A 27,794-nucleotide genomic window follows, 5' to 3' on the forward strand; every position below is an offset into this window, starting at 1 on the left:
AAATTTCCCAGCATTTTCTAAGTTAAGCAAACATGATGAACTAAGGATATAAAATCTCACTATTTCTTTTTCTGAGTTTTTCTTGTTTTCTTTGTTTATTTGGTTTTGTTCTGTCCAGTGTACTCGAAGTTACTGGCTTCTGAATCAGTTCCTATTGCATTATCTAAAATAAAGTTTTGCCTCCTTCTAGCCATCACAATTGCAAAATCTTAAAATAAATTGCTAAGAAATTGCCAGTGTGATCTACTTGTCACACTCACTTTCTAATTTCACAATGACCTATAATGACACGGTGCAGTCAGATTACGAAAAAACATTAGGATTGGAACAGCAGCTCATTAGAAGCTCTTTATAGAGAAGGCAGTACTTCTAGAGAATAACAAAGCAGCAGCTTTTTCTTTCAAAATAGCTAATAAAATTTTTTCTGAGAAACTGATAAATATCTGCAATTTAAGTTTGTGTAATTCTCCCTGATTGACTTTAATGAGTCTCAATTTGTCTTTTAAACTGAATACTTAATTGCAGTGTTCAAAATTACATCAGGTTATTACAGTGTTCAGTATGTCTAAGCCAAAAAGTTATTAACTGGCTGATTTGCAAGCCTAAAGGGACTTCAGCATCTCTATTAGATAATACATAATTTATAATTTAGAGTTATGGAATTATCTCGGTCTGGCTCCCTGTGGCTTATAAAATAAACTGCCAGTAATTAAAATTTCCACCGCTGACCACTAGCAGCTTCCACCAGAATTCAACTGGAGAAGGAGAAAGACACAGAACACTGCTAAGAAAATTTTAGGAAATGGATGAGAAAAAGTATGTGTGCTTCTTGTGAAATTTGGGGGAATTTAGGCATGAAAAGCATAAAATCTCATTTTGTGAAACTCTGCTTCATCTGGCACTTTGTTCTGCAAGGTCCTACCTCTCCTTTTGCTCTGACATTCCCTAGACACTTGGATATGTACTGCTGAGGCTCATCCATCTGGGTGAGGAGAAGTTTCAGCACTCAATGCACTCCTCCCTCACCAGGTAGGTTATTCCTTCACCTATCAGTTCTTGGGGCAGCTTTCTAAGAGTCCATGACACTTATTCCAACAGGATAAAATTCATCGCGAAAGACAACACCCACTGTGTTTAACATAAAGCTGAAAGTGCTGGAGCTGTTTGCAGGAGTCAGCAAGCCAAGCGGTGGTCTCAGCCACAGGAGAGGAGGTCCCTTGCACTCTCCCCTTGGCAGGGTCAGATGGGGATGAGGACTTCTTCCTCCCCTCTGAGCATCCAAATCACCAGACTGAGGGCTTTTTTTTCTGCACAGGCCTCCTACAAGTCTCTCCTTGAGAAGCTGTGAAGAAAGCTGGCTAGACTGCCTGAAGTGGGGAGAAGCCCTTGGTTCTCGTCTCTGCTATAACACCTGCTTCAGCAATTTCTCCAGATGCCTTTTGTAGCAGCAGAAACCTCTTTGGGGTGACTGGAAGAGTGTGACTGTGCCACATGACTAAGCAGTACTCATTTACACTAAGCAGTGCTGTCTGCACTCCTGCCAGGAATGCCATACCCGTTTCACTTAGGAAGGGCTGCAGCAGAGCAGCAGGACATTCCTCCTTGCCACCCTGGGAAGAAGCTGGATTTAAGACTCAGTCCAGCTATTGCATGAGGCATCTCTCTGCAGTGCTGCTCATTTCACACCATGTAAGCAAAAGGAACTCAGCTGCTTAAACCAGAGTTTTGAGCACTGTAGGGACCACACGTTCTATTACCTCTAAGAGCCATGATATTTTTAAGCATTTAGACTTCAGTTACTTATCCAGAGCTAGGGAGGATGAAGTGGTCTTCTGCAGACAGCAAATACATGAAAGTCCTATTTAATTTGTGAGACTTAAAATTGCCATCAGATTTCAAGCTGAATTTCACTTGCAGGGGGGCTGGTGGCAGAGCGAAGTAAGAAAACATACCCCAATTTCCCTGTTCTCCCATCTGCCCAGACAGACCAGGTTAGTCATGCCATGTTTCTGTTTAAATGATTGTGGAGGCCCCAGACTGTTAACTGCTTTAATAAATATCCATTTTCCCCACCTTTTTTAATCAGTTTTTGAGACTTGTTCTTGGTCAGCTGTGTGAGAGCAAGTCAGTTAATCAGTCAGGCTGGCCAAAAACCAGATGCCAAACACGTAACAAATAAAGGATTAAAAGCTAACCATCAATACACCTACCTTCTCTCAGACCTGCAGGATTCCTTGCCGTTAGAATCCTTTAAAGTCATAGAGGGGAAGAAATGGAGAGAGAAAATAGGTGTTTATTTTGAGAATATTTTGTCCATGAGATTCAAGAGATTTTTTTCTCTTACAATATCTGTGCCTTCAGTTACTTTGCAAGATCAAAAGCACAGTCGAGTCATCCCTCAAGTCACTGAAGATAATGAAGGGAATCAAAGAGAAAACAACACAAGGCATTGGAAATGAGAGGGTAGTTTCTGTCCCAGAGCTATTTTATTACAGTGATTATCCTGCAGTAGGCTTCAGAAATGACAAGCTGCTCTCTAAATCCCACAGAAACTGTGAGACTGAAATCTCTGAAGGTATCCAGGGGTTGAAGAATAAAAAATAAGTCAGGGACAGCTGTTATGTATAAAACAACACCGTCAGTAGGATATGAGTATTCTACGTCTCAAACATTTGGGAGTCTGGGATAAAACAAAATGGTTCCCACTACACACATCAGTCAGCCAGCCTCCTGGCTAATAAATCCTTGACAAATGCATACCCCAGGCATTTAGCAAATATCTGCAAATTAGGGTTTATCAGGAGAGGCAGTCCCTTCACAGTGTTATTTGGAACACAAGCCCACAACAGCTGGCACTGGGAATTGCTAGCACAAGTCATCTGGGTATGCGCAGCTTTCATAACCTAACCTATAAAATCTTGGGAAGGGAGATGGATCTGTGGAGGGCTGATGGGCTAAAATCAATCACAGCAGTCAGGTGACAGGACAGCTCTTCCAATCTCTGCTGGAAGTGTACACAACTTCTCCACCCTCAGCTGAGCATTTTGGATAGAAAGAAGTCCCTCCAAGGCTGACAGCAGCAAGTTTTATTCAATAAATTCAATTATTCAGAAGTAAGTGATGTAACAGCAGGTACCTGCTGGGATGTATCATGCTTGCTTACAGAGATTGTAGTTGTTACAAGGTAACTGCTGTGTTTTTAATTCTTGCTAATTTTGTTTTGGCTCATCTCTCCTGATTTGCATGCAAAGCACAGGTCTCTAACACAAACAATTGTGTGAGTTATGGAAAAAAACCTAAGCAAAGAGCCTCTTTTCTGGTAATTAAGCTGTACTCAGAAAAGTATTTCTTGCAAAATAGCACTATGGTAATCTCCAGCTTGCTTAAGAATTTTATAACACCTTAAAAGTTCTTATCAAATATGGCCATTTTTATTTCTTTTGTTTTATAAAAGATTACTGATCTATCAGTCCTTTAGAGAAAGCATTGCAAATGAATGCCAGCACTCTGATTTTCATGCTGAATGAATTGATGTATTGATTTATACCACCAATCTGTGGGCATGGCTGGGTTTGGCTGCCCCTGAGGTCTATTTAATCCTCCTCCAACTGTCTTTGATGTTCCAGAGTACTTTGGGGTAAGGAATAATGAAAATCATAGCACAAATACAAAATAAGCCGCCAATCTCCCCCATCTCATTTAGCCTGTATACAAAATCTCTTATTCTTCAAAGCACAAGAAATTTAAATCCTTCCTAAAATTAATTATTTGTATTAACTTTGGGTGATCTATGGCAACTTCGTGGAACAGGGAATATTTACAGGAACAGGAGGCAAGCTGTGACCCTTGTGAAGGAAGCTGCCATATCAGCATGAGTCTGAATTTACAATAAGTACAACATTCCTCATCATTGATTGCTCCATTCCTGGGAAAGCAAGTTGCAACGTTCTGACAATTTCTCTTTGCATCATCAGGCATCAATAACACTGTTAGCAGCACCATTAACCTTCTGTGGCCTTGGCTTAACAGTACTCAGTGCCAGATCCAGAACCCAGCTGACAGAAGCAGAACCACACCAGAACTGAGGTGCCCCAAATTCAAGGACCCATTCCAGTCAAAATCCCTCCTCCCAACCTGCTGCTTTGCAGTTGTAGATACCTAGCCTGTCCCCCTTGGTGGGACTTGATTTGCAGTGTATTAACATGCTGCATGGACACAGCAGTCCTGCCCCTGCCCCTCCCTCCAGTCAGCAGCAGCTGGGGCAGCAGCACAGCCCAGCACTCTCCAGACACTGAGGAGGCAGAGCAGGGACTCAGCCAGAGACTTCTGCCACCTCCACTCCAGTCTGCAGAGGTAGCTTTCCCCATCCCTTGGGCACCTGCAACCAGCTGCTGACCCCACTAAGAACAAGAGTGATGGGGACAGGGCCCCTCTGCTTCTCCCATCTCCTGTTCAGGTTGGTAGTGGCAGATCAGCTCTCTGCTGGTATAGACAGATGTGCCCTTAAGCACAAGATACACGTACCTCAGGAAACTGAGCAGAAGCTGCATTTCCCAATCTCCTATTCCGCCCCACCATAAACTTGGCTCAAACTGGCCTCCTGTGCAGCTGAGAAAGGCTCAGTATAGGCCATGAAGAGAGAGAGAAAAAACAGAGAGAAAAGGACCTGACCATGGCCCAGAAAGAGGAGCTGTCCTTGGAAAAGGGAGACACACCCACGCTCTTACCTACATGCCAAGGGATGCTTAAACATCTTGCATGAGAGAGCACAGGAACTAAGGGTATGAACAAGCGAAGTCCCTTTGTGGAGTTGAGCAGTATTTTAAACCACTGAGACTGCATACACATCTCTGCTGGAATTTAGTTAATTTATTCAATGGTGCAGAAAAGAATACAGGACCCATCATCCCCAGGCTGTGCTGAATTTTCAAGGTTGACAGAATTTATATTGCACAAGGAAGTGAATTATGCTTTTCAGAACTGAAGTGAATTTTATGGCTTTCAATATACTTTTGTTTATTTCTTTTATTTAAACTGCCTTAATCCAACTCTTGAAATTACACACACTGATAGAAAGCAACTGCCAAGGCTCACAACTGGCTGTGAGCCATTGCTAGAAAGAACATGAAGGGTGTTTGGTCTGAAGTGGTAATGGCATTCATTCATCTGCTCTTCTGGTGGCCCAGATACAGACCTTAGAGCATCCCATCCCTTAAATATATCACTTAAAACTTCATAATGTCTTGGCACATCTCTGTATAAAAATCAGTAAGTAGCTTTAAAAAGACATTTCTATCATCCCAAAAGTTCAGCAGAAGGGTTTGCCAAAACCCAAGCATGAGGAATCACATACATAGTGTTTTACTGCTACTACTCAGAAGTTTACTAGAGAAAATGTAATTATTTAATCTGTAATAAAAAGTACGTGGGTGTGGGTTTTTTTAAGGCAAACACTGTAGTTCAGGTATGTCCCTTTAAATGGGACTTCAGAGTATGTGAGGTTGTTTTAGCCAAGCTTTTACTTTTTCTCAGTCAATTTTTACTCAGTTACTGGCATGTTGTCTCCCTCACTCATTCTGGATAATGTTATCTTCTCCTCAAAATTTTAAGGCTTACCAGCTCCCTCATATTTCTTGCATTTGAAAATGAGGCTGAAAAATGCATGGAATCCATACTATCTACTCTGCTGCAGAGTTTGGTCATTTGTGTCTCATGCCTGTATCTGCTGACTTCTTTTGGCAAGAGTCAGCTTTACCTTTGACTAAGAAACAGGACTGAGGGATTAAAGCAACTGCAGAAAAAATATGCAAACCCAACAATCACTCGTTTGACATACCATAATAATTTCTTCACTGTTAAAATAAATACCTGAGTTGCAAGAGAGGCCAAAGAAACTAACAGCGTTTTGGAATGGAAAGGTAACAGAGCATTAAATGAAAGGTAGAGAAACAGGGACAGTCAAAAATGAGAGTAAATGGTTTCTAACAACCTCAAAATAAGAAATTTGTTTCTAATACAGCATTTCATGATTTCACAGGAACATTATTCTAGCAAACAGATAGTTCCTTGAGCCATAATTGTCTTTCTTTGAAACACAATTTGAGACACACAGATCAATATAGCCCTTTAGGGAAGATATCAAAATTTGGTTCCCTTTAGAAACATCCACCTTTGTGGCATGTTACTCATCATTATGGGGTAGAGATGCACTATTGCCAACATCTGTACTTTTAACTGAAAATCCTGTAGTATTTATTGTTTCATCTATACAAAGATGTTTCTTGGAATTATGTGTTTATGTTACAATCTTGTTTTTATATACAAGTGCAGGCACTCACCAGTGGTAATGCTGAATGATCAAACACAACTAAAAATTAGTAACAACATATTTCTAGAGCCTACCATTCTCCCGTACTAACATGTAAGTTCTAGCATTGGTTGTTCCTCAAGACTGTATAGAGCTACTGCCATGAAAGTAATCAAAGGACAGGTAAGGCTACAAATACAGTTTCCCCAAGATCTTTAAGGCAGAAAAGCCCAAGCTTGGAGAATGTTATTACTTCAGTAAGAAGTTATGTAAAAGTTGTCTTCAGTCCACTGTGATCCCTCAGTGAGGAAAGGTTCAACACCTCAGAGGATATGGTCTCTGTTCTGCACTTCTGGAGAACAATTATGCAAAGCAGTGGCTATTACATCTGGAAATGGACCTCCAGACAGGTCTCAAGAGTTCCTTCTGTTTACAGTACCTCCCTCTCAAGAATTTTTCACCTCATCTCAGAGAGACAATAATCCTTTCAATACAAAGAATTAAGTTCCCTGACTCACTGGTAAAAACCAAAAAGCAGCTAAAATGGCAGACAGTTGCATGTCAAAATGAGAAGACACAGTTCTCTTTTGAACACTAATTCAAACCATAAGCAAGCCAAAAAATCCAGACCACGCTCTAGATCAGATGCTGATCCCATCATGTGGACCACTGTCCTTTAATAGCAAAAGAACTGTGTTTTCCAGCAGAAATCTTCACTGTAGGCCCGTGATATGGACAAGGGCTTGTAATATTACATGAGTTCGGGTTTTGTTGCTGTTTAAAAAGATTCTCAAACTCTTACAGCTTCATTTGCGATCTTGGACCTCTGAAGGATAGTAGGTTGGCAGAGTATCATTGCACACCGACAGCTCCGAAGTTCCAAGCTTCAAGTGAGCCTTCACTGGGTTGGATCCACCCTCCAGCGCCGTGCAGTTTACCAGCTGCAGCTCTTTGGTGAAGCAGAATTCAATCTGGCCAATTGTTTGTGCTTTTTCACGCTAGAAACATGAAGCGTAAGATCAGCCTCGTGGGAAGGAGAAAATAAATTAATTCTTCAGCTACACTGCCCTATCTATAGAATACAGTAGTGATTGTGTACTTACCAGACGACAAATACAAAGAGAAGTACAAAAGGCATCCACTCTGATCAGTTTGTGGTACATACTGTTACTCAGTACCAATCTGGGACTTGTCTAACTGGTAAGCCTCATTATGAAATGCTGTGACACATTGTCCTGGCCCTTACTCATCTGCACAATGATGACCTCTGGCTGAACTCTGTGAATATTGAAGGGCACATGTGACCAGAAAGACACTTTTCCCGAACTCTTCATGGCAGGACAGGAATTGAGGCAAATAAAATTCTCCATACATGAGAAGAGAAACTGAATTTTATAGTAACTTTTACATAAAAGAATAGAGAAGCAAGCTGACAGAAGGAGCAGAAATGCCATTTTTTGACTACATGACAGGCTAGGAAAAAAATATTGACTACAAATAAAGCAGGCAGGCATGGAGACCTTTCATATGGCAAAAAGATTACAAGAAATTCCCCCCCAATGCTCAGGTCTAACAAAACATGTAAGAAAAATGGTTTGAAACAATTAAGTAGGACAAAAAGATATGTACAAGATAAAAGAAACTGAGGTGAGGCTTTTTTTGCTTGTTTGGAATTTGTGTTGTAGGGGAGTTTGTTTATTTTGGGTTTTTCTAAGAAATGTAGAACAGAGAATGTGTCTAATCCATTTCAAACCTCAAAGTACCTCCATCATGCACTTCAGGCATGGACAGGTCTAGAACTCTGAAAAAGGCCTATCTTCAAAGAACTGAGATGTAATTTTTCATTTCCATTACCCAATACCTTCAGCTGTTAAATACAGGAGACCCAAGCTGTACATTACTTTCAAGTAATTGGAGCAGTATGCCAAGTGTACTAAAAGCAATGGTAGAACTACATTGAGCAGAGCTAGGAACTGGGGTTTGTGTTAGCCCTGTATTTCTTTAATGTCAAAAGGTGGGTGACTATCCAACCCACATTCAACTAAAATTCCCTTGTTCATTAAAGTAACTTATAAACACATGGTGAAAATATTGTAACCTATAGATTTTTTTCATGTTAAAAAACATATGAGCACAAAAACTTCAGAGCATTACTAAAGCAAGAGTTGAAAACACACTCCAATAGCAACAGTATCTTAGGAGGTTTTCAAAAATTGTTGCCTGCATATGGGCAGTAACTATGCCAAGAGTTCTGTAGTAAACAACCTTGAACAAGCTGAGTTAAGAAGGAACCACTTACAAGAGTGAAAGCTAACCTTGTGGGTTTTGCTTTTTGCTTTATTATTCTATAAAGGCAGAGTAACCTAGCTAAAAAAAAGGAAAGAAAGAGCTCTACAATCTACACATGTAATTGTTCAGAATACTGTTTTGTTCTTTTAAAGGCACTTTTGGTTCAGATATGGTGACCTATACTTTGCAGAATATTGTCTCTGTCTACCACCTTTTCTACTGCATCATGATGCACAGCACAATTACTGGCAAGGAAAAATAAAAAGACATGTTAATTTGAGAACTGATTGATTCAAAAGGAAAGACTACAGTGACCTCTTTAGGTATGGGCTCTCTGGAACAATCTCAGAAATAAGCTTCTGAGCTGCTTTATTTCAGAAGGATTCTGACAGCAGCACCCTCACCAAGGCTGACATTCAGCTCACTCTTGCTGGTTTTAGTAATATGCCATGCAGCAATTAAACTTTAGCAGGCATGGAGGAAAGTGCTCAGCTACAGCAATACCTCTGGTAGGGTGGTCACAGCATTCATGCAAGAGATGAAGGTTTAAATCTTTTAAGACAAAGAAACCTTTAAAACCCAAGTCCAAGAATCAAACAATACCTATATGCAAACAGTTGTATACACAAAGAACATCTAGACCAAAGTTTCACCATAGTGAAGATTTTTCACTCTATTTTTGCTATATTTTTAATAGAAAGTGCTCCTTAAAAAAAGTAAGGTTTTTTTTTGTTTGTTTTTTTCCATTTTTGAAACTTAGGGGAGTTTTTACCTCTTCTGGAGGAAGGCATTGGATCTTTGGTGTTACACCATAAAATCTTGTAAGAGCTTCCTTTATAGCAGTCATCTGAAAAATTAAAAAGCTTATAGAGATTAACAGGTCACAAGGACATCTTCCAACACTGGCTAAACTCTCAAAAACTTTTATAAAAAGCACAACATTAAAGAACCATACAATTTAAAAAAATCATTTGTTCTACAGAAATTAGTTGACTCCTACTTAAAAAAAAGCCCATGCACATGATTTTGTTTTATTAAAGACTGCCTCTTACCTTGTAATATGAACTGCTTGGCTTTATCCCAGCTTTCATGAGACAACTGAAAAAAAGATAAAACATTTTTTCCACGTTTCATGTATGCAAATATACCTTTATAATCATTACTTAAAACAGATCTTAAGAACCCATCAAGCATTACAGTGATGGGAGCAAAGGCAACTTCTCTTTCATTGTTTGCCAGCCTAGGAAAGGCCATTTTCTGAAAAGGCACTTCCCATCTAACCTGGTAGGGTCAGGAAGAACCCTTTCCCACATCTTAACTTGAGGAACTAGGACAGTTCAGTCTTCAGACACAGTTAGGAGAAAGGGAGTTTCAGAGCGCCCTGTTCAGTGCCAGAGTGTCACTGTTTCCTTTCCCCTGCTTTGAGTCATTCCGCTGCGCTCCTGCCATTGGGAGGGCATTCCAGGCACCCTCATATTCAAACACAGAATGGGCTTCCCGTGGTGGGAGACACACAGCACACTGGGAGAGGGATACAGAATGTCAATCAGAATCAATGTTACTGTCAGGGCAGAAACTGTTCCTAATAAATATGTTTTTGAAGAGGAAAAGCTGGTCACATGAGAGAAATGAGATAGTGCGCAAGAACCTGTAGCCTGTGTACCCCTTCCTTTAGGCTCAGTCCTGAGAGGGCTTGCATTTCTAAGCTGGCAAGATTCGGGACCTAACATGTGATGAGTCTGTGATTTCTGTAAGAAGTGGGAATGGTGAGTATCTTGCAGAATTTAATCCATAAATGCTGATAATGCTCAATCCTTCCCTTCCAAGGTCAGTTTTGGCACAACAAAGATTTTGCCCAGCTGACTAAATGACAAGCTGGTTTTCACTGTCATTTTACACTGGATATAAGGAGGCCAGTAAAATACGATGCTCTGTTAATTCTTACAGAAGGCTGCTTTTTAATAATTTGATTTGTGGAAATGATTTTTTTCATCACTGGCATTTTTTGTATTTCAAGTAGAAATTATATATAACCAGAACATTTTCAGTCTTTTTTCCTCTTCAGCAAAGAAAAAATTAATTGTACTCATTTTCACAACAAATAATAAGCTTTGAGCAATTAAATTTCAACATGCTTCAGTCTCTATTCTTTTGCAGTGTTGCACGTGCTGATACAGAGTCACATCATCGGTCACTGTGCCATCTGTAAATGTTTTAGTCACACCATCACAGCTACTTAGGCAATTGACTTAGACATCATTAATTTTAATGTTACATATGACATGCTCAAACACTGAAAACCCCTCAGAAAAATCTGCCACAGTTTTAAAGGACATCTTCAAAACCAAGGTGGGAGGGAAAAAAGACTTATTTTCTTTGTGCATATGGAAAATAAATGAGACTCTGTCTAGGAGACTGCTTGGACAGGATACTGGCAGAGCATAAACAGGATGAGCTGGTTTGGGATTTCTCTGGGGTTGTTTTGTTCAATTTTTTAAGGGTATGTTTCTTTGTACAAAACTATTTCCTCTCTCAGAGACTGTCCTATCATGGTCAACGAATCTAAGTCAAGCATCCTCTCAGCCATACCAAGCACTGATCAGGAAAGGACTCTAACCTTCTGGCATTCAACTGCAGCCAGAAGCCATGCATACAGCATTTAGACAAGCCACAAGAGTCTCCTCAAGACTTTGAATCTGGAATGGCCAGTGCTTTGGAACAGTAAGGAGAAATCAGCCCCTAGGACAAAGCAAGAGTGTCACACTGGGTTGTCACAAAGAACAGCAGAGGACAGCCTGCAGCAACTGAACCCTTCATAACCTCCTCTCTTGCTGTTGCCTCAGCCTTTTCCCAGGATGTCCTGCATGATTTTGCCTGCAGCTTGTCCTTTCCCCTCAGCAAAGCACTGTCATAAGAACAAGTGTTTGGGGCTCAGCATGACTCAGACGTTTGGGGGGTTTTGTCACTTGATTTAGAACTTTACAGGTACCATAGCTTTTGGTACCAAGATACAGCCTGTAAAGCTACTCAAGAATTTAGTGGCTCATGCTGTCTAGAAGGATGCTGCTAAGAATGATGCTGGCTTGTATGACTGAAGTGACCAGAGACTGCTTCTCAGGGAAACAACTCTTCCTCTGAACTATAGTACTAAAAATAATTCATGCTAATTCTCATTTCCTCTCTACTGTGAGATTTTTAGACTTGCATTTGAGGCTAGATCTGAAACCTTTAGGAACTGCTTGAAATAAAAGCCAGATCATTGAGCTCATTTACATACCCATTGAGATCAACATGCTGGTAGAGTTCTATGGCTTTACCGAAGTATTTTTTCTGAGAATTAAGGGCCTCAAGTGTGGCTGCACAAGTGCCATGTTTTTCCCACTCATGTTTCCTACAGGAGAAAAGCAAAATGCAAATTTTAGAACACAATACTGGCAGATACATGTGCTGTACAAGCTAGCCACTGTACTTAAATAAAGTACCCGAAAGGCTACAGTTGTGGAGTAGGACACTGCATTCAAATTTATCACACGTGTAAAAGGTCAACCCAAGCAAGATCACTCCAACCATTTCAATTACATATATAAATATATATCATGCTTTTATTATACAACGCCCTCTCAGTATATTCACACAAAGATCTTTGGAGGTCAAAATGCAAATAAATTGCCTAGAAAATTACTATCTATACGCTTTTTGTAAGTTTTAGTGGAACCTGTTGTGTTAAACACACTTTTGAACTACTAAATTATTTTCTGAACTCAAAGGATTAAGCCTTATTTTGGGTGAAACAGTGTAATTGCACAAGCTGCTAAAACTTTAGCATCAGCTTTTATGCTGGTCTGTGGCAAAATTTTCACAGGTCTCCTCTCAAGTCTTGCTTCTAGTCTAGTATCCATTTTCCTAAGAGCAAGGAACAAAGTGCAAAAGAAATTCTTACAGTATACAGCAGACAAACTCAAACATGACAAAAATTGGAGAAAAGACAAATGTTTCTATCAGTTCTAAACTCCATAGAAAGACTAAGAAGTATAATCTTTCATGACACTGCCTGTGGATGCCTTTTAAAAATTATTCTCAAATGTTCACAATCCACATGTACTATATAGGTATGAGTTCAGCAGATGTACACAAGGATTATCTAATCACAAACTCCTGCCATCATCACAGCATCCTGTGACTTTCCGATGCCTTATGTACACCATAAAAAAGCAGAGAAGAAGGACAATATTATTCACTTGAAAGCCTACCTTGGAATTGTCCATTCATATTAAAAACTTCAGAGATTTCTTAAGGAATTAAAACACCTTAAAAGAAATTATGTTTGGATTTGGAGAAATTGTGCACTACTTCAGAATAGAAAATGAATAAAGCAACTGTGGTGTCAGGAGATTTGCAGCAGATGCTTTACAGTAAGGTTTTCACTGTATCTTCCCAAGTCTAGCCTCGTAGAGAGTTCTCATCCTGGCTATAACATTTAGCACAACTGCATGTCAAATAAATTGTTTACTGCCTGGAAGAGTCTGGCTTCCATGGGCAAAGCTCTCCAAAAGGGATTTAAATTACTAATGAGAAGACATCACTGTTTTAAAGTAAACAGAAGGTCTTTCAGGGCAAGAGATATAGTTAGGTTGGATCAGAAACAGGTAATAGTGAGATGCAAAGGGCTACTAAAAAAGCCAGCAGCAAACTGGAGGGAAGACTTTGCATGTAAGATGACAATTTTAGTTCAAAGAACGTACATATGCATGTCTGTAAAACTAATGGTGATGTGCCTGTCTTTTTAAGGCTTTCAGTAGTACTTATATTTAAGTGTTCTGCTCTTTCTGAAAAGAAGGCAGAAATAGCGGGCCAAAGATTTGTTGGCATTCAAGAAGCCTATTATTGCTGCCATGGAACTGCTATTGGAGTGGCTTGGTGCAGTCTCTACAGACAGTGCCTGTGCACCATCATCTGCAGCAAGCCAAGAATGCACCAGGCCCAAGTCTTTTAACCAGTCCTCTGAGCTTCCAGAATGGACAGAGACTTTAGTCTCCACAAAATCTTTACCAAGGGTTTAAGATGATACGTCACTTTATTTTGCAGCAGAGCCATGTTAAAAGAAAAAAAAAAAAAGATACAATAACAGCTGCAGGTGTTCATGAAGGCCTCTATCCTTCTGTATCTCTTACACCCCTGAGCTTGGTGGTAGCACAGAGCTGCTCTCAGTAACCTCACTGAACAGAGAAGTGGCTACCATAACACAGCACATTCTGTTTTTCTATTTTCTTTTCTATGAGGAAGCCCAAAAGGAAAGCTCTCTCAAGACCAGCAACACAGTGAAACTAGCTATAGAAAGAGATCTGGGAAGCTGCTCTTGCAGCTAGCTGTGATATCCCAGGAGGGCTACTGCTACTCAGATTTAATGTGTCAACAGCAGCTGTTTCTCCTCCCTGGGGACAAAGGGAGAAAACATTCTCTCACTAAGTTTCACTTCTCTAAAACTTCTGCTATAGCCCTCTCTTCAATAGCTGTATTTTATAAGAGAACAGATCTATACTGCAAATGAGACTGCCAAGACAGTGCTTCAGTGACCTCCTGGACACTTCCTCTCATGCACCTGAAGAACTACTAAGACAGATTTTTATAAAATAATACCCAAAATGTTTTTTAGGGTTTTTTTTTACTCACCAGAACTGGGTGCGATTCAGAGATGAATGAAGCACATCAGGCCAGTAGTGTCTCATGTCTGACATAAGATCCTATAAACACCATAATTAATAAATCCACCTACAGCATTGAAAAGCTACTTCTTATACAATCTACATATATTGATACATTTTTTTACAACTGAAGCCTCATCTTTCAGTGTCCATGACTGAAACATTTAGTTGAAGAAATATAAAAGGTCTTTTCCCCCCATATTCTGAAAATGCTGTTGTTGGAGGTTAACAGGTACACCTACCTAAATATCTGAACATACTAAAACTGAAACTCTGCCTCAAAGCAACACTTTCCTTCAACTGTCCCTGCAGAAGTTCAATCATTCAGTGTTTCACATTTGTCACCTCAAGTCTCTTATCCCTGTCTATAACACATCAATGAATTTTGGTGAATTAAATATGCTGGGGTTTTTTTTAAGTAGAAAAAGAACAAAAAAGGACCAATGGCCTAGGAGAAAACACACAGAATAGAGTATTCTGAACTTTTACTTTCTTTGTTTGGATTTTGCAGTAGAAAATGTGAAGGGAGAATACCGACTGACGGAATCTTTTTCTTTTCACAGGTGCTTTTCGTCACTGCAGATCCATTACCTATGTGGTGGTGGACCTCTAATTTTATTAAGGAGGATGTAACTGAATGAGCCAAACTGTATGTTCACAAAATGAAGTAGTTACAGCTGCTAATGATCACAAGGATGGCAACTTCAAATAGTACCAGAAGCACTAAAAGAATTTCTGGAGTCCTTAAAAAACCACACCCTTCAGTAAACATTAAGAGTGATATTATAAACTGCAGATTTTGCATATAGGATGTGCAAAAGTAATTGCACTTAGCTCTGCCTAGTATGTCTGTTTTTGTTTTAAATACCTTGATCTCGGTGACATTGAAATGCCATGTCCTATTACAGTCTTCAGCTCTGTCAGGCCTAGGGAAGCAAAATAAAATTGAAGAAAGATGTCTTCTAACTCACTACTGGTAAATAACATATCATTGACCTGAATTTTAAATATGCACAATTATAGCTGGAGATTTTACTTAAAAATGCAAGTAAACTATAAGAACCTACATTGGTTCGGAAATAAAACCTTCAAGACACTAATTATGGCCAAAAGATTTCTCATGAAGATTCAGAAGACAGCCAAAAGATTTTGTTATGATTTCTTTGTTTGGCCCCTTCGGTCCTTTCATTTTACGTAAAAGTCATTTGGGTGTGCCAATGACTTGGAAGGGTCTTGCACGTGATGTCACTAATGGCAATGACCTCCTAAATTGTTGCCCCATCTGATGTTTCTGCAAGTATCACCAAGACACTCTCAGGGAATCAATACATAATGTTGTTTCCTTTTCCAGGACACATAACTTTAACTTGTATTTGTCCAGAAAATTTTTGAATTGCTGCCATTGGCATCAATTCCAGTGAGTTGATTCCTTTGAAGCAAATTACTTTTTCCCATACTTTTGCAGTATTTGTGCAGAGATAAGATACATAAAGCCACAAGCAGTCATGAGATAATAACAAATTCTTTTTACTCAGAGAGAAAAAAAATAGGAAGGGAAACAATAGTTCCCTTAGTTGTTGAGACTATTTCTGATCTTATGAGAGGTTTGCAAATAAAATGCTTATGCAGCCAGAGGATTTCAGCAAGTCATGAGATACAGAAGTGTATTTCAGTTTTATGTCAAACCATAGGGTTTTAATTTTGTTTCGATCATAAAGACAGATTCAGATCTTAAAAAAAAAAAACAAACACAAAAACCAACAAAAAAAAACCCACAAAAAACCAACAAAACACACACCAAGAAAAAAAAAAAAAAAACAAACAACAACCAAACAAAACCCCACCCAACAGAACCAAATCACTAAACATTCTGGTACAAAATTTAATTTTTCCTTTCCAGGCTGAAATAAAATCACTCTATGATCATACCACAATCCATGGATTGTCCAGTACTTTGGTGGGTCATGACAATCATTAGCATCCATCTGTAGGAAACAAAATCACAGGGTATTTGCTGCATGTATCCAGGAGTAAAGGTTTAAAGGCAAAAGTAAAATGTCATTCAGTGATGGCCTGAGGTTCTGCTGTGGTATGCCAACTTGCCAAATCAGGAACTGGTGAACTCCAGTTACTTAAAGCTGTCATGGATTATGACACTTAGGGACCCACTGGCATTAGAATTTTGAAGCAGATCAGTGAAATCTGACCAGACAGCATAAAGAGACGACAAAATGACAGGTTCTGAGGTAACAGAAAGTAGCCTGATCCATGCTAAATGAACAGAGCTTTATCTGTGTTTATAGTATTCCAGGTGGCAGCTCTCTGTATTTTTCTCATTACCACATCTTTTCAAGGAGTGCAGAGCCATTAAAATGAACTATAACACTGGACAAGCACAAAACTCTCTTCAAGCCTTCAGGACTAGTTTTATCATTGTATGAAAAACAAAAAATACAAACAAGCAATTAAATACATTGCTTATTCCAAGAAAAACAGATTTATGCTTTAAAGATTTTGACTCGAGGGACAAGGGAATGGAGAAAAAAAGGAAGACTAAACACCTTCCTACAAAAACCAGAAAAATAGAGCCTCCAATAAAAACTGTTGATAATACAGGAGAAATAGCCTACACTTTAATTACTGTTTAGAGCAGAGACATATGCCTGAAAAGAACAGACTTAAAAAAAATCCATGTCACACATCACAGAATACCATTACTGTATTTTCCCTGATTATTCTTCTTAGGAATTACAGCCCTTTCAAGTAAACACTTTTTGCCATTAACTAACAACCTCCCCAGACATTCTTTTCCCATAATAATAGCTTTCCTTTTTTGCTCTGCATTCTGTCATAATTATGCCAAAATGCCTTTTATGTGATGCCAGAGCAAGAGCAGAGTGTAGAGAAGAGCAGAGACAGGCCTGTAATCTCACTAATTGCTTTCCACATGCCACGGGCCAGTGGCAGCAAATCTGCAAGTTCTGCAAGACTTTCTTGTTCTGTGTCCATTTCCTTCTTCTCCTCTCTTGCTACCAACAATATAAGCAATTACACCCAGCAACAGCTTTTTTTTTCCTGAAAGGAGTATTTTGAACAAACAGACACTGCAAATGCCTAAACAATATTGCTCTGTCATGACACAAGCTCTGTGGATCTGGAGGGGTTTGGGTATCTAGCCCAAAGTATAGCAAATTAATAGTCAACATCTTGCTCAACTGAGGTGACAATAAAAACAGTGCAATTGTGCTCTTTATTCAGTCTTTAACTGCAGTTCTCAAACATACTAATGGAACAGCCAGAGCATTTCAGATTTGAAATCATGGCACTAACCTTCCTAGCAGTTTCTTCTGTTTCCTCAGACTCTTGGTGTTACCCTGTGTGCTGGCAGAACTGGGAGGTCAATGCAACCTACAACACATTAGTTCACACTCTGCATGCTTTGGCTAGGTTAATTCAATCTCCTTTTCCATTCTAGCCTTAGTATCTTTCTAATGTTCATTTTAAATCAGTATCATAAAAAATGCAAATGCTGCTCTGCAAAGCTGGGTACCTCTGCTTGCTGGTGCAAAACCACTCCTTGTCAGCCTTCCCATTTATCACAGACTGACTGCTGGAGGATTAATTCAATCTCAGGCAACCATTGACTTGAAACAGACGTACAAATACTTAGTTTCAAGTGAGCACTAGACCCCAGAAAGCCCTATATACCTAGATTCATTTGAAAAAGATGAAAAAGAAGCACTGTTTTATCCTGTTTTAAAGCAATCTGATAACCAAACCAACCCAAATGAACCATAAATGACATATAAAACTGAGCAAAGTTCTGGTGAGGCTGCAGAGCACTCACCATGCTGAGAGGGAACACTGTAGCAGAAAGATTAGCCTATTTGCAAGTCATTGCACAAATAGCACGTGCCAGAAGCATGGAAGCTTTTATCATCTCTGAAACACCAAAAAGTGAAACACCACTGATATGTCCCAGAAGTGTCACCTGTTGAGCTGCCCAAGTTACAAATCCCTTGGTACAGCAGTTGGTAAAGGCGAGAGTACTGCTACTAGATCACATACAGATACACCAGAAATAAAAAATCAGCTTCTGGGAAATGAAATATTTAATCCTCCCTTCCAACCACCTTGCTTCAGTAGGCCATCTCTTTAATTAAAATAAATTATAAGTTATTTTGTAATGAAACATGGCAACTGCAAAGAAAAATCCTTGCTTTTCAAACTGTGGAGAGAGCTCGCCTCTTCAACTTCTTCCCCTCAAACAGTGTACAATTACTCCCTTTCCTTCTTTAGTCACTTTAATTCTTTTTGTATTATGCGATTACTTCTATCTTTACCAAAAAAAAGAAGAAAAACGTGTATTTCTATTCTTCATTTAAGACTCAGCTATAAAATTATTGCCAAAGTCTAAACTTAGGATTTTTTTTTATCTCGTATTGAAAATTAAAAATTAAAAAAAAAGTCATCTGTTGCTTAACACAACATTCAAACTTGAATTCAGGCTGTTCTGTTCATTACTCTATTCTATTGTCCTTTTTTTGACTCCTTCCTTTAATGAGCACATATGTGAAGTCAAAGGCAGATGACAGCAGGTACCCTTTCCTTATTGTCCTTCCCATCACTAACAGAGAAGGAACTGAATAACTTACAAACTTGCACTGGATTTTCCACATTTCACACACAAAAAACCCAACAACACAGAAAATTTTATCTTTTTGCAATCTCTAGGATGCAAAAGCTGAAATAATAGTTCCCTTTTAAGTTCTGGAATAACAGGTTTTCACAACTCCATAAAAAGGGAGTAGGAAAGTCCTTCTTCTTGCCCTTGAGTTGCTCTTAAGTCACATTTGTTACTGAAAAATGTGGCATGAATTAGCCACTGGCACCATTTTTTAAGAGAATATGAAATTCACAATCACTTGAGGTCTGTGAATCTAGTTTAGATATCTTTGCATAAGACATAACCACCGTAGGTCAATTATATGGTACTGGAATTTCTAATCACTTGACAAGGAAGAAAATCTCTCTTCTACCTTCACCCTTTTCACTGTAATAGTCAGTAATTAGGTCCTGGGTTATAACTGCTTCCATGATATCACTATTTTAATGGGTTAGTTTGGAAGATATGATTACAAAACACTTTCCAACTTAATTGTATTAAAAAGCATCAGCTGAACACTTACTTTTTAAAGCCCAGGAACAGCTAGGAGAGATGTATTCTCGAATTTCTGGCATGCTGATGTGCGCCCTCTAACTTTTAAAGAAGTCCTTTTAGGCCTTCAAAAGCCTAAAAAACTTTTCAAGCACAGATTTGCAAAACAGGTAGGAGTTAAGATGCAGCTCATCTACACACTGCAAGAACATGCTGTGTATGAAAGAGCCTATAATCAGATTCCTTTATACAGGAGGCATAAACTAAGAAGTACTTTCAGAAAAAAAGTATCTCACTGTTTTTTGCCATAAATTATATAAATTACTTCTGCTGTTTCTTTCACAGCTTTTTCCTTTCAACATCATGTCAAGAGTTTTAAACTGAATAATAACATTAAAAATATTTACACTCTGAAAAATACCAGTTCTCATAGATAAATAAACCAAACACACAGAAGAATCTACCTACTTAAAAATACTTAAATTAATTCCTCAATTAAGGCACTCCCCTTATGTAAAACAAGAAAGCTGTTATAGGAGTACAGTTGAGATCTTGTCTGTTCATATGACTCAATGATGGGAAACTAGGAAAAAAAGTAACTTAATATGATTTTAATATCCCTTTTTCTGTACTTCTTTGAATGTGTCTCTCTACCTCTTACTACAGAATATCATAAGAAATACATGAAGTGCAAAGATGCCTACATTTTCTGATGCTCAATATCTTCAATTATTCACTACAACTTCACTAGAAGGTTGTGAAAATTATTTGTCAATTTATCAAGTGCACTACCCTGGAATTTAGAGAAGTAATCAGCATAAATACACAATGGGAAAACTGGTTGGTAGAAGTTTATTTTTTTTATTTCGTGTCATTTAATTTTTCTTTTTTTATTTTTTCCCAGTTGTTCTCATCTTATTCATGCAAGCAAGGGTTTACACTGCTACTGAATCTGAACACTGACTTGTGCTAGGCACTAAGAACTCTTCAACACCAACATTTCTGCTTAGTGATGTCTAATCAACAGAAAATCAGACACAAATTGCATCAAATCTTTTCTTATTTCCACTCAAAAACAGGCAAACAAAAAACAGCACGGTGGTCTTGATCATTGGTCTCAGTCACACACATCTGACTTTTGTTACTGATATTGCTCTCCACATTCATTTGGCTGAACCTGAAGCTAATGTATTATACACAAGGTTCTTTAACCTTGTGTCAGTAAATCTGTTAACATTTTTAACTTAACTGTATGGGAAGAGACCTTTGAATACTTCCAGTATAGGAAAAATGTTCGACTTATCAGATTGTAGTAGATACTTAATAGCAACAGTATACCTCTTAGCTGTGCTTTGACAGATGTATGTTGGAAGGTTGGGTTCATTTTGAGTTCACACCCCCCAAATGCAGCAAAAAATGCAGAAATACTCAGAGACACCTGCCACAACACCTTTACAGCTCTCTTTCCTGACTGAATCAGTATTTTATGATGTCACAGAAATATTGGAGTCAACATTACAATGCTAAAAAACTAATTGTGCAGTAGGTAGTTAAAATACTGAACTGCCATCAGTCAAACAAGGCAAGCAAGTCTTCCTATAGAGTCTGATCAAAGTCTAGGATTGAGTATAACTAATAAGATGTGACAAATTCTGTAACAAGCTTGGTATACAGTATACCCTACACTGACAACTCTATCTGTAACACACCACAATCTTTCCTGTTATGGCTGCCCTGCATTGCAGGGGAAGTAGCAGAAGTTCCATCACGATCAGGAAAAGCCTTTAAAAAGGCATAACCCTGATTAAATACTTAATAGACTTTATTCAATCTGTTCACACATTTATAATCCAATGCTACCTTTTTTAGGATAAGATAGAAACACAAAAACCTCACCTTACATACAGTCACTGGCCAATGATGAGCAAAATACAGCTTTTTCCAGGCATGAGGATGGATGCCACTGTCGAGAGACAGACAAATTTATTTTTCTTCAAGTCTTTTAAAAAGAGGAACACCTTCAGGTACACTCCAAACTAGTGATTCAAAGAGAAACAACATATAAGGAAACATGCTAATATCCCCATTGTTAAGCAAATTCTCCTTCTGGCATCCTAGCTCCATATGCTTTCCATATTTATGTATCTCTTAAGTATGCAGAGGGAAAAAAAAACCCTCCAAAATTTGTTCAAGAAGTGTTGTATCCTTTCTATAGAGGCCTTTTTCAACAGTTTGGAGCAGACCTATTCTGGTTAAGTAAATGTAAATGAAAAACCTCTTGCATCAGACACTACAGCAGATATATTTAGTTATTAAGCAACCAGACAAAGTAATTAAAGAGAACAACAAATGGGAAAAAATAAACAGAATTGCAAATTATTTAAACTGACAACATTACATGCAGAACTGTCAAAATAAATCGTTATTCTCTGGAAGCTAACAGCCACTTGTCAGTCATTAGTTCTTGCTAGAGGATATATTCTCAAAAGAAAAAAGGAAAAAAAAAATTAATGAAAGACCAAGCTAATTCTTCTCAACCTGAGGACAGCCTAGGGATGCTTCCATGCTATATTACACTTCAGATTTTTCCTCTAGTTTTTCTACTTTGCAATGGTCACATTTTCTCTTAAGCATTCACATGTATCCACGGTTTTCTATATAATTTAGGAGAATAGCTCTGGAACTTACCAGGCATAGCCACAATGAAAACTATTAACACTTTTATAGGGGTCTTTACTGTTGCTGTAGAAACCTGAATAGAGAAATTGCCCTATATTGCAGAGCAGTTAATTTACTTGGTTTTAAAGGACCCTTGCTTAGAAACGATCTTTCATTAGACTTTTCATTAGACCTTTATCTGTATTTGAAATAGCAGCTCAACTTCTGCAATGTCAGTCATGCTGAAAAGAGTTCTCCTAGAGCACACTTTTTAGCTAAGGATAGATCAGAAAACAGTACTGATTTAAAAGAGCAAGTTAAGCTCAGAGCTGGAATTCAAGAAAAGCCATTTTCAATACCTATACAGCTTCAGAGATATCCCCTCCTTCTCTGGACCTGAGTTATCCTGCTCTGTACAGCACAGGAATGTAGCTCTAGAGCTGACTCTGCCAAAATGGCCAAGCCAGAGCCTAAATCCTGGGGACTGAAAAAACATCAGCAGTGTCTAAACTACCCACTAAGTGCAATGTAGGCACTGAAAGATGTTCAGCACTGAACTGAGCCCCCCCTAACCATTCTCTTGCCAAAGCACTAGAAGGAAGCAGGAAAGTATATTTCCTCATATAATGGAATAGAAATTTCAGCTTTGACCACAGAAGGGTGTGACTTGCGTGTGGTTTCTTCCATGGTCCATTGGTATCGAAGCTCAGATTTTTCCAAGGGACAACAACCACCAAAAGGTGGTGCAGCTATCTGATACAGCCTCAGTTGGGATGTCATATGAAAAATAATGTTACATTTTCAGAACTGATGAAACAGCAAAGAGAAAAAAAGATAAATAAAAAACTAAATGATGCAAAAGTTAGTGCAATTCACACCACAGGGATGGCTCCAGATATTTTGATATGTGTCAAAATAATTTTCAGTTTTTGTCATTACTACATCACAACTCTAAATGAGTCATCTATAGCAAGATTAGGAAAGTTTTAAGTGCATCAAATAGTATTTAAGTTTCCCCTCTTTCTTCATACTGACACATGTAAAGGTTTCCTCAGGTACAATCCTTGCTTCTCCAGTTAATGTAAATGCCTTACTATAAATCACCTAAGTGTAGAATAGTACCTAATAACAAATTTACATTAAAAGTTAAACTATTCTGACCTACACTTAAGAAATGAGTTGTCAGATGTTTCATTTTAAAGCTCAACTTACCTTTGAGAAAAAGTATCTGAAGTACTCCAACAGCATAGTGCCATGGAAAAACAACCCAGAATCCAATAGTACCGTTTTGCAGGTTTCATTTTGTCATCCAAAGAGCTGTAAAAAGGTGTTGAAAGAAGAAATCTGTTACCAATCCAGCACACTTAAATGTTAAAATGCAAAAACAAAAAACCCCTACTATGTCAGAAATAGCAGGTAATAGTAACTCTAGATTAGATTTATAACTATGGGTAAAATGGGGATGTTTTTCAGGGCTGTGCTTGATTCCCCAGCTTGTATGGTAATTTTCATAAACGAATGCCATCAAGGATGAGATCACCATTTCCTGTTTTTCTTTACTTGAACATGGTTGCAACAGAGCCACCATTCAATCAAGAGAAATATGTACATTTTCCACACAGCTTTTATTTTCTATACTTTATGGAATTGAAGACACTACTTGTAGTCAGCTCAAATTCCCAAAGTGATTAATTTGAATTTATTACTGAATATTCAGGTTAGATTGGCCGATATTAGAAATTCACAGGAAGCCAAGTATGATGTCCAAAGATTAAATTCTGTCTAAGTGACAGTTGACTGCTAAACTAATATTTTTCTAAAATGCTGCTAAAACCATATGAGTTTCTGTTCTTGTTATAAACCTGTGATAGCTTCTATGAAACCAAGAGCAATTTGCCTAATACTTCATGGACCTTAGAAGTCATGGGATAAAAAAAAAATAAAATTAACCTTTACAAACAGAAGGACTTTCACTTGGCACAGGTCAAAAATCCCAACTGTCTCCCAAATCCACCAGTCATTTCACATGCTACCTTCTAGAACAGGACGTACATGCACATATTCACATGCAAGTTATGAAAGCCTCACCAAATCTACTTCCCAACTTTCTCAAAATGACAACCCTACACAAGACACTGTGTGTAACCTAGGTGACCTTTATCCCTCTACACAAGTTGTATTCTTTTTTTTCTATGAAGGTTTTTTTTTAATTCATGCTCACCACAGTCAAGTAAAGCTTGTTTTGACACCAGTGAAGACATGGCTGATTCTGCCATTCCATTGAGAAAACTCAGTGTAATTGATATTAACAGTTCATTATAAAGAAGAGCCCATTTTCCCACAGTTGTTATGTGGCTCTGGACCCAGCTTGCAGAAGCCCATAGTTCTGCAAACGCCATGCCAGAGCTGAAGTACAAAGGAGGAAGCCTCCCCACTTGCAAAATGTCTGGGAATTTCAAAACTCATGAGGGGTTTGGGCAACAGCAGTAACCGTTAACCAGCTAAATTTATCACAAAGTTTTGCTAAATTGTGAGGAAGCTTAACACCTTTAAGACATTCTTCTATTTCATACATTAATGCCTCTCTAATGTAATGGACACATTATCAAGGTACTTGGCCTAACAGAAGATATAATAAGATAAATAGTAGTTCCCAACTGTTAACTTCCCAATCTAGTTTCTTAAAAACACCAGAAGGAATTTCACTCACCAGGTAAAATAGAAAAAAGTAATAATTATTTTAAAAATAAATTGGAGAGTGCTAATAGAAAAGCAAACAATAAGGTAGAACTAGTCTTTAGCAAAAGCTAGCCAAAGCAAGACATATATGCTGTATTAAAGAAATTGATACAGTCATACAGTGTATTAAAAGTCACAAATAAATAATTAAGTCTTGGATAGCCAATTTCCCCAGCAGTTCTGCACCTTAAGTGATCTCCAGTCTCATCATTTGAGCAACAGGAATTAGTGATGATGTGAGATTCTGCTTTACAGACCTGCTTAATGGTTTCATTTTCTATTATTTTGAACTGAAAACCAACCAAGCAAGACTACTTTTCTGCATAAAAAACTATCAAGACAAAGCACTGAGAGACGTAAGGAGTGTAAGATTCATGTAAAATTCTGCCCTACCTACAAAGAGCATCTAGTACCACTTAAAAGATAGTAATGTCACACATCACCAAAAAAAAGCTGCACTCTACAAAGGTGTGAAAGAAACACCTTAAGGAAGTCAATTATGAAGAAAAATAACCCAGCAAGCATTATAGCATTTCCTTTGATGTAAGTTGGTAGGCAGAAAGAGGCTTTTTTTTTAGTGACTAAGTTGCAAAAAAAGCATAAAAGCAATTGTATCCCTTCTCACTGGACTCATGCTTGTTCAAGTGATGACTAGGAACAGAGAACAGGGCTTCAAAAAATGCTGCTATCAGAGCAGCAGAAGGTGCTGATTTATTCTATATATTGTTCTGAACCCTGGAAGCAGAACATATAGCAACAAAGCAAGTTTAAAAGCCCCCAGTCTGTAACTTTCACTTTTTTCCCCCCGATAAACAATACATAAACTCTAAGGATTTAGCTCAGAAGACAACCTTGCAGCTACCACAACACTATCGAAACAGACTTCTTTATTCAAGGTGACCTTTCATTTATCTGTGACATGGATGGTGACAAGTGAAAAGTGCATCAATCTCACCTTAAAGGCATCTGAATGATGTGCATTTGAGGAAATACATGCATCCATATGAGCTGTATTAACAATTAAGATGCATAGATCACATACATTTTTAATAAAAATTGCTTCTGTTTACTAAAAATTACACTAGATTACTAATTTAATTAACAGAAGAACAGATTTAACAAATCTTACACCAACTCTCCTCTAATAAGAAACAGTGATTTCTTATTATGAAAGTTACATAAAAACTCAGAAAGTTCCAAAAGATTCATAACATTGAAAACTGAAAACTTCAAAATAAAACCTGCACACATACGTAAAATTATTACTTGACACTAGGTGATCAACATTATTTTCATTATGGATAAAATTCTAAAGTGCAATAACAGCTTTGGGATTACTCTTGATAGGAATGCAAAACACGTGTTTCTGTGTGTGTTTTAGTAACCCAGTCAGGGCAAGGTCACTTTCAGTTATGTTAGCATGGTTCCATGCTGTTTTCAAAATTATCTGCCCAGGCTTATCAAACACTAGAGAGAACTCTTAATAAACACTGAAGAAACCCTCCTTTAACACATTCACTATAGTTTGAATTCTAATATACCATCTAGAGCAAAGTGCTGATGTAGCACATGCTTCTTTTGGACTCTAGCTATTGGTCACCTCTTATTTTACTTGCTTATTTTCTTTCTGTTTTGCTTTTAACAATTAGCTTTACTAGCAAACCTCTCCTTAATATAAAATCTCCTGCTCTACAGTTTAGTTCAGCGTGTAAAATCAGAAGAGAAGATGCTGCAGAAGAGCATTCAAGCATCAGCAGGAGATGCCCATGATTATGACATAGCATGCACGCATGCTAAATGCCGGCAACAATGTCCAGAGATAAGATTTAGGACTGTTAGCCTGGCATCTAAAGCCACAAAAATGAATACCCAGAGCTTTGGTAGCATCCATAACAAGTCAGCATGCCATGTGTGGCATCTGCCACAACGAGTTAGACAAACCAAGTCACAACACTGTAAGGCAGAAGCACTAATTTAATTTATAACAACGTTCTTAGCTCCGGCAACTTTCACCTCCACTGTCCACTCCCAGCTAACCATGCATCCCAAGCCCAAGTGCTGGTCCGAGTAACTGCAGAAGGCTCTTCGAAGCCTTTTCAGAGGCAATACTCACGCCCACCGCCACGGCAGGATTTCAGCACTGCCCCTCTCACGGCCTTCAGTGCGGCGGCTGAGCGGTGTCGGGGTGAGGCTGGAGGTAGCAGGGGCTGCGCTCAGCCCCGCCGGCTTCCTGGAGAAGCAGAAGAGAAAACTGATAACTTGTAACTTGTAACAACTGTAACTTGTAACTGATAGCATGTAACTTGTGCCGCCGAGCACGGCACCCAACACACGGCTCTGCTCCGGCACCGATGTCACCGCGACAGCAGAAAGCTTTACTCAGATAAACCATCACCACAGAGGCGTCTGCACAAACTGTAAAGAATGCAAATCTCCTAAGCACCGGAAGCGAGAGGCCTCCAGGCGACAGGAGGATGCCAGACCTGATGTAAAGTGTAAAAAAAACCCTAAACAACTATTAAGAGTTTTCCCGCCTCTGGGAAATGCCACTTGTTTGGCTGACTTACGGATTTAAAGCATAGGAAGTGAAAGCAAACACAATCTGAGTCCTAGGCCTGCAAATCCCACGTTTGCAGTTGGCGCAGCTGAGGATCCCAGGGGCAGAGAGCCACTCTCCCACAGAAAAGCCTACTCAGAAACACCGCGGGCGGGCCGAGCCGCAGCTCCCTCCTGCCCGGCTGCCACCGCGGGAGCGCAGCCCCACGGCTGCGGGGGCAGGGGGCGGGAAGAGGCAGCCGAGGCAAGCCGGAGCAAGGACACACTCTCAATTCCGACCTCCGCTGCCTCGGGTTCAGACCTCACCGCGCCGCGCACCCCCGGGCCCGCGTTACCTTCCTGCGCTGCCCCGGCGCTGCCCTGCCCGGCACCGCCCTCTCGCAGC

General features: G+C 38.9%; 1 protein-coding gene across 1 annotated transcript; it reads right to left on the reverse strand.

Moving 5' to 3' along the window:
- Nucleotides 1-4,851: 4,851 nt before the first annotated feature.
- Nucleotides 4,852-27,794, reverse strand: RNASET2 (ribonuclease T2). Its single transcript, XM_021544174.2, has 11 exons — nucleotides 27,745-27,794; nucleotides 26,967-27,083; nucleotides 23,327-23,431; nucleotides 21,353-21,419; nucleotides 16,228-16,283; nucleotides 15,167-15,224; nucleotides 14,267-14,337; nucleotides 11,874-11,987; nucleotides 9,649-9,694; nucleotides 9,369-9,443; nucleotides 4,852-7,305 (listed from the first exon to the last, which is right to left on the reverse strand). Exons 3-11 carry the CDS (start codon nucleotides 23,413-23,415, stop codon nucleotides 7,114-7,116), a joined length of 768 nt encoding a protein of 255 aa, XP_021399849.1. The 5' UTR covers nucleotides 23,416-23,431; nucleotides 26,967-27,083; nucleotides 27,745-27,794; the 3' UTR covers nucleotides 4,852-7,113.

The sequence above is a fragment of the Lonchura striata genome, chromosome 3 (assembly GCF_046129695.1).
Source record: "Lonchura striata isolate bLonStr1 chromosome 3, bLonStr1.mat, whole genome shotgun sequence".
NCBI classification, from domain to species: Eukaryota; Metazoa; Chordata; class Aves; order Passeriformes; family Estrildidae; genus Lonchura; species Lonchura striata.